This window comes from Gekko japonicus, unplaced genomic scaffold (assembly GCF_001447785.1).
Source record: "Gekko japonicus isolate JY-2015 unplaced genomic scaffold, Gekko_japonicus_V1.1 scaffold2619, whole genome shotgun sequence".
NCBI lineage: Eukaryota > Metazoa > Chordata > Lepidosauria > Squamata > Gekkonidae > Gekko > Gekko japonicus.
Genome location: NW_015166500.1, coordinates 171,296 through 178,405, shown reverse-complemented (window position 1 = coordinate 178,405; position 7,110 = coordinate 171,296). Strand labels below are relative to the sequence as shown.

The 7,110-nt window shown below is 55.1% G+C and overlaps 1 protein-coding gene across 1 annotated transcript in view; it reads right to left on the bottom strand.

Moving 5' to 3' along the window:
• SLC2A4RG (SLC2A4 regulator) overlaps positions 1 to 7,110 on the bottom strand; it is a 50,876-nt gene that overhangs the window by 42,312 nt on the left and 1,454 nt on the right. Inside the window, exon 2 of the mRNA XM_015412222.1 lies at positions 626 to 804. Within this exon, the coding sequence (XP_015267708.1) occupies positions 626 to 804 (179 nt within the window). The remainder of the gene's footprint in view (positions 1 to 625; positions 805 to 7,110) is intronic.

The following is a 7,110-nucleotide window of genomic DNA, read 5'->3' as shown; positions in this document are numbered from 1 at the left end:
GTGCCCGAGCTTGTGACTGACCCAAGGTCACATCAGCAGGTGCAAGTGGAGGAGTGGGGAATCAAACCCGGTTCTCCCAGATTAGACTCCGCGCACATAACCCCTACACCAAACCGGCTCTACACCAAAGCCATGATACAGCTCCTTCCGTCACCGATGACAGCAATTTCCTCTCCTCCAGAACTGACTCCAGACTAGGCGCCGGCCTGCTCTCGGAAGCCCCGGCGCACGGAAAGTGCTCAAACAGTGGCCAGCTGCAAGTGGCAGAAGCCACGTTATTCAGAGTTAAAGAAGCAGGAGCAAAACCTTGCCCACGGACGCGACACCTAGCAAGCAGCCCTCACGGATCTCGGAAAACAGACGTTGGTGTACGCAGGGTGGAAGAGCAACAGCGAATGCCTTTGGGAAGCAGCCCCTTAATTACCAGAGCAGCCATCCCACAAGTTTTGGGGGAACTCCTGTACTCGGGCCCGAGTCCAAAGGTTTCCCACCAAACAAAAAAAAATCCACCAGATGCTTTTTTGGGTGGCAGATCCAAAAAGACGCTGCAATTCTGAGACCCCGGTGTACAATTGCCCCTTCCAACTCGATGATTCTATGACCCCACCCGCTGCCATGAGCGTACCTTTGCCTGGGCACCGGGATGTAGGCCGAATGGTGCAGGGGCGTCTGGTCCAGGAGCCGCAGCGCCGCCGCCTCTTCCTCCGGCCGCTTTAGCACCAGGGGGTCCGAAAGGTGCCTGGGCCGCCCGTTGGCCGGCTCCGCTTCTCCCGGAAGCACCTTTCCGTTGCAGTGAGTGGGGCTCTGGAACGAAAGCAGAAGAGTTTGACGCTAGAGGCGGGTATCAAATTGGGAGCAGTGTTCCTTCTCAGTTTTTTTAGCCTCCGGCTCACACATTTTCGTCTCGGCTCAGGAAGGGATGGCTCCAAGAGCAAACTAACTTATGCAGCAGCTCACAACTTTAATGCCAGTAACTCAGAAAGTAGAATTTTTGCTCACAGGATTCCACAGCTTTGAGGGAACATTGATTGGGAGTCACTGTCGCTTCCTCTAAGCCTGCCGCTGCCTGCCGCATCTCATGTGGCAGTCAGTTCCACCGGACGGTGTCGTACAACACAGGGGGGGAGGTGGCTTCAGTACACGTTTCTATCTGAAACCCACCACCTGTTCGCGCAATCTCTGTGCTCCAAATGACCCGCTTGCACAACGGGACGCCCGCCCCTTTACGCCTAGCCTCGAACAAAGGGCAGACTCAGTCGGGATATCTACCTGCTGTCGAGTCCAAGCGGGTATTAAGCCTTTTCCCCGGGCGCAAGTATAGGCAGGGCCAGTTCTTGGCTCGGCTCCCCGAATGCCAGAGCTCCTGGCCTTATCTTAGATAAACAGAGCAGGTGCGGACAAAAGCGGCTCACGAGCTTTTGGTATTCAGCCGAAAACCCTCTGCGAAGCGCCGTTCGAACAGGAAGGCCGGTTCGAACGCGGAAGGAGGGGCACCGAAGTCAAGCAACTCCCGGAGAGCGCAGCTGCAGAGAGCTTTGCAACTCCACCAGCTTTCGGAGGCCGGCTGCCCCGCACCGCCATCATGCACCCGGCAAGGCATAAAATTTGTGGCCTGTTATTTTGGTGTGCTGCTGCACTAGCAGCAGCAGTCCGCCCCGCCCCACTCCCCAACGTTCAGCACACTGGATTCGCTCTGCCAACAGTGCCATCTCCTGGGGACGATCCCTTGCAAGCCACAAGGAGGGGGCGGAGGAAGGAAGAGAGACAGAAAGCACCGAGGAGGCAGCTGTGCGGAAAGTACAACTTTCTTGGGCCGTCTGTCTCTTTCCCCCCCCCCCACCACCACCACCACAACCCCAAAAAAGCTCTGAGCTCACAGTGCCCATTTAAAGCACCAAGAGAAGCAGGAAACCGGTGAGCCGAACAAAGGCCTACGCGATCTGGCCGGTCCGCTTTCCCTCTCCTGGCTCAAATTCGCCTTCCCCTCTTGCTCGAACAAACAGTGTGCGATTGAGCGAGATAGGAAGCGCCCCAGAGCAGAGAGCGCAAGAGAGCAGAGAGCGAGAGAGAGGAGGAGGAAAAGGAGCCATGGCCCAAGGGTATAGAAGCCACGTAGCATAAGCAGGAAGGCACACAGGTCTGCCCTGCGAGGCAAAGCTGGATCCTTAGGGGTGCCAACCTCCAGGTGAGACCCGGAGATCTCCTGGAATGACAACTGACCTCCAGACTTTACAAAGATCAGTTTCCCCAGAGAAAAAATGGCTGCTTTGGAGAATGGACTCTATGCTGTTATAGCCCGCTGGGCTCCCTCTCCCCTCCCCCCCGAAATCTCCAGGAATTTCCCAACCCGGACTTGGCAACCGTGGCCTGCAGGCCCCAAGACGGAAACGTTTGCCTTCCTGATTTGCTACCAGTCTTGGGCAGCTAACTGTCCCCTGAGGGCTTCTCTAACCGACAGCTGCCAAGGGCAGAAATCCAACAGGTGAAGCTTATCCTTCTAATAATGGCAAAAGTAAGTAAAGGTTTCCCTCACCCGAAAGCCAGTCGAATCTGACTCTAGGGGTGCGGTGCTCATCTCCGTTTCCAAGCTGAAGAGCCAGCGCTGTCCGAGGACTTTTCCGTGGCCACGTGGCCGGTGTGACTAAAAGTCGAGGCGCGCAGAACGCTGTTACCTTCCCACCTATTTATCTACTTGCAATTTCTTGCTTCCGGACTGCTCAGTTGGCAGGAGCTGGGGCCAGAGATGGGAGCTCACTCAATAATGCGGCCAATGCTCCCTCTAAGCTGCGGAGTCTTGTGAGCAAAAATTCTACTTTGTGAGCTCCTGGCATTAAAGGTGTGAGCGAGTGATTTGGCTGCTGCATGAATTAGTTTGCTCTGGAGCCGTCCCTTCCTGAGCTAAGCCAAAAATGTGTGAGCCGGAGGCTAAAAAACTGTGAGCTCGCTCACACTAACTCGGCTGTATTGTTTATGGGTAGCCCAATCTTGTCAGATCTCAGAAGCTAAGTAGGGTCGACCTTGGTTAATACTGGGAAGTCCAGGGTCACTATGCAGAGGCAGGGTATGGCTGTTACCTCTGTTTGTCTCTGCCTTGGCCTGAACAGCCAATACTAGCACAATCTCGTCAGGTCTCAGAAGCTAAGCAGGGTGGGCCCTGCTTAGTACTAGGATGGGAGACCACCAAGGAAATCCGAGGTCGCTACGCAGAGGCAGGCAAGGGCAAACTGGCCCTGGTCACTATTTGGATGGCAGACCACCAAGGAAGTCCAGGGTCGCTACGCAGAGGCAGGCAATGGCAAACTGGCCCTGGTCACTGTTTGGGTGGGAGACCACCAAGGAAATCCGAGGTCGCTACGCAGAGGCAGGCAAGGGCAAACTGGCCCTGGTCACTATTTGGATGGCAGACCACCAAGGAAGTCCAGGGTCGCTACGCAGAGGCAGGCAATGGCAAACTGGCCCTGGTCACTGTTTGGGTGGGAGACCACCAAGGAAATCCGAGGTCGCTACGCAGAGGCAGGCAATGGCAAACTGGCCCTGGTCACTATTTGGATGGCAGACCACCAAGGAAGTCCGAGGTTGCTGTGCAGAGGCAGGCAAGGGGAAACTGGCCCTGGTCACTATTTGGATGGGAGACCACCAAGGAAGTCCGGGGTCGCTATGCAGAGGCAGGCAATGGCAAACTGGCCCTGGTCACTATTGGGATGGGAGACCACCAAGGAAGTCTGAGGTCGCTATGCAGAGGCAGGCAATGGCAAAGTGGCCCTGGTCATTATTTGGGTGGGAGACCACCAAGGAAATCTAGGGTTGTTATGCAGAGGCAGGCAATGGCTATTACCTCTGCTGTCTCTGTCCTGACCCAGCTAGCCAATACTAGCCCCATCTTGTCAGGACTCAAGAGGCTAACCAGAGTCGACCCTGGTTAATATTTGGATGGGAACCACTGAGGATTACCAGGGTCGCTATGCAGAGGCAGGCAATGGCCAACCACCCCTGAACCTCTCGTCCCTTGGAAACCCTATGGGGTTCCCATAAGTCAGCTGTGACTTGACGGTGCTTTCCACCACCACCAAGGACAACCGCATCCAGCCGTTCAAAAGCAACAAAGGCCCGAGTCCCAAGACGCAGCGCGTGCCTTTGTGGGAAACCACCCAGAGAGCACTAAGATCCGGATCCCAAAATTGCCTGGTTCTCCCGGGCCCTAAAGAAGCCAGGCTGGCCGCAACGAGGGCCAGGGTCTTTTCTGTGGCGGCCCCTTACTGGTGGAGCGAGCTCCCAGGTGACTTCAGGGCCCTGCGGGAACTTTTGCAGTTCTGCAGGGCCTGTAAAACGGAGCTCTCCCGCCAGGCTTTCGATGAGGGTGCCGCCTTCAACATCATGACCCCGACCCGAACACCAACATCACCACACGACCTGACAACCAACAGCCTGGATTAGGGGTAGGCGACCATTCAAATGCTGAGAGAACGCTGCCAGTTTGGTGTAGTGGTTAAGCGCACGGACTCTAATCTGGGAGAACCGTGTTTGATTCCCCACTCCTCCACTTGCACCTGCTGGATGACCTTGGGCAAACTGTAGTTCTGATAAGAGCTGTCCTTGAAAAAGAGCCGTTTCTGTCAGAGCTCTCTCAGCCCCACCTACCCTCACAGGGTGTCTGTTGTGGGGAGGGGGAAGGAAAGGAGTTTGCAAGCTGCTCTGAGACTCCTTTGGGTAGTGAAGGGCGGGGTATAAATCCAATCTCTTCTTCTTCTTCTACCTCACAGGGTGTCTGTTGTGGGGAGGGGGAAGGAAAGGAGTTTGCAAGCTGCTCTGAGACTCCTTTGGGTAGTGAAGGGCGGGGTATAAAATCTGTTGTTGTTATTATTATTATTACATCTATGTTCTGAGTAGTGATGGTTTTATATACTGTGATTTTAACTAATTCTGTCCTTAGCATATTTTGTGGTTTTGATATATGTATCTATATGTATGTTCTGTAAGCCACCCTGAGCCTGCTACGGCAGGGAGGGCGAAATAACAAATTAACAAACAAACAAATAAATAACGTCCTACACCAGGTGTGCTCTCTGAGGCAATTTCCCCAACAAAATACACAAATTCAGCTCGCTTTTAAAAATGCCTTCACGCCACTCATATCCCGCGATAATTTCAAGAGACACAACCTGCCGTGCTTCGACCAGATCCTACACTCACGGTTCTCCTCCTCCCATCCCCAACAAAAACCCTTTCCCACCGAAAAGTCTCCATCGTCGCTAAATACACCAAACGGTCCCGGTATCTGACGCCAGGAGCTTTGCCTCTCGGAAGGTTCCTCCCCCCCCCAAAAATCTTGCTGGTCTCAAAAGTGATCCTGGATTCGAATCAGACTGTCAGGTCACACTCAATTACTGTCCCTTCACCTTAAGGCTGCAAGGACCTCTCTATACCTTGTTGCTCATAGCTTCCAATGGACCTCAGCTCCATATAAGAATATAAGAGAAGCCAAGGTTGGATCAGGCCAATGGCCCATCCAGTCCAACACTCTGTGTCACACAGTGGCCAAAAAGACCAGGTGCCATCAGGAGGTCCAGCAGTGTGTCACAGCGTGTTGGACTGGATGGGCCATTGGCCTGGTCCAACATTGGCTTCTCTTATGTTCTTAAGTCTTTCTAACAAATAGACACATGAAGCTACTTTCCACTGAATCAGACCCTTAGTAAATCAAGGCCAGTATTGTCTACTCAGACTGGCAGCCGCTCCCCAGGGGCTCAGGCCTAGGTCTTTCACCTCACCTCCTGCCTGGTCCTTTCAGATGGAAAGGCCGGGGATTGAACCTGGGACCTCCAGCAGGCCAAGCAGGGGTTCTACCACACTGCGCCACACTGACCCTCCCCATACAGACCCCCGTCTCTTCTGGAAATGAACCTGCCACTATCCCCTGACACAACCAGCGAAGGGAAAGCACCAATCATTTATTTAAATGCAAAGCCCACCATTTTACCCCCAAACCAGCTTTAACCATCAAAACAACACAACTGTCAATCAAGAAGAAGAGAAGAAACTGGATTTATACCCCGCCTTTCACTACGGGGAAGGAGTCTCCGAACGGCTTACCATCTCTTTTCCCTTCCTCTCCTCTCCCCTCCCCACAACAGACGCCCCGAGAGGTAGGTGGGGCTGAGAGAGAGCTCTTTCGAGGACTGCTCTTGAGAGAGCAGCTCTGAGAGAACTTGTGACTGCCCCAAGGTCACACCAGCAGCTGCATGTGGAGGAGTGGGGAATCGAACCCGGTTCTCCCCAATTGGAGTCCGCGCTCCTAACCGCTACGCCAAACTGGCTCTCACACCAAACCGGCTCGACCCCAAAGCGTCTCCTTTTAAACATGAAGCCCTGCAGCGGTCCAGTCCAGAAAGCCAAGAAAGGGGAAGGCAGCATTAAACCTTGCCTGAAGAACTGGATGCATATCCCAGCCTAAGCGTGCTCCAAGCAGAAAGGCTGCGGCCAGAACAGAGGGAACCATCCCCCTCAGGTGAATGTCCTGCACTGTGCAGGGGGCTGGACTAGATGACCCTCGGATGACCCTCGGGGACCCCCGAGGGTCATCTAGTCCAGCCCCCTGCACAGTGCAGGACATTCCCCTGAGGGGGATGGTTCCCTCCCAGCTCTACGTTTCCTCCAACAGACAAGCAACAGCCGGCTGTCAAGGGCAGAGATAAGGAGGGAGATTCTCGAGCGGTACACGTGATCCAGCTGACAGGTCCGGGCAGAGCCCAGCGACACGGCAATTTGGGGGGTGGGGGGAAGGAAACAAGGCGGCACCAATCCCTGGGCTTTGCGGGAGGGGGCGGCCACCGCCGTCGAAAAGCTCCTTCGGCACGGGCGGATTCGAACCCACGCCCGGAAGCGAGCTCAGGAGGACACAATCGCCGCGCTAGAAGCCGCACCGATCCTGCGCCCTCCCACCCCGAACCAGACACCCCACCCGCACCACCGCGGTCTGCTGGCTTTTAATTCGAATTTTTAAAAAGAGCACAGATTCGACGGCTTCTGCTCCGGATCGACGCAGCCGCGACGCCACCTCCGCGGACGCCCCGCCCCAAGCACGTGGGACTCCCCCCCCCCCCCCCCCCCCCC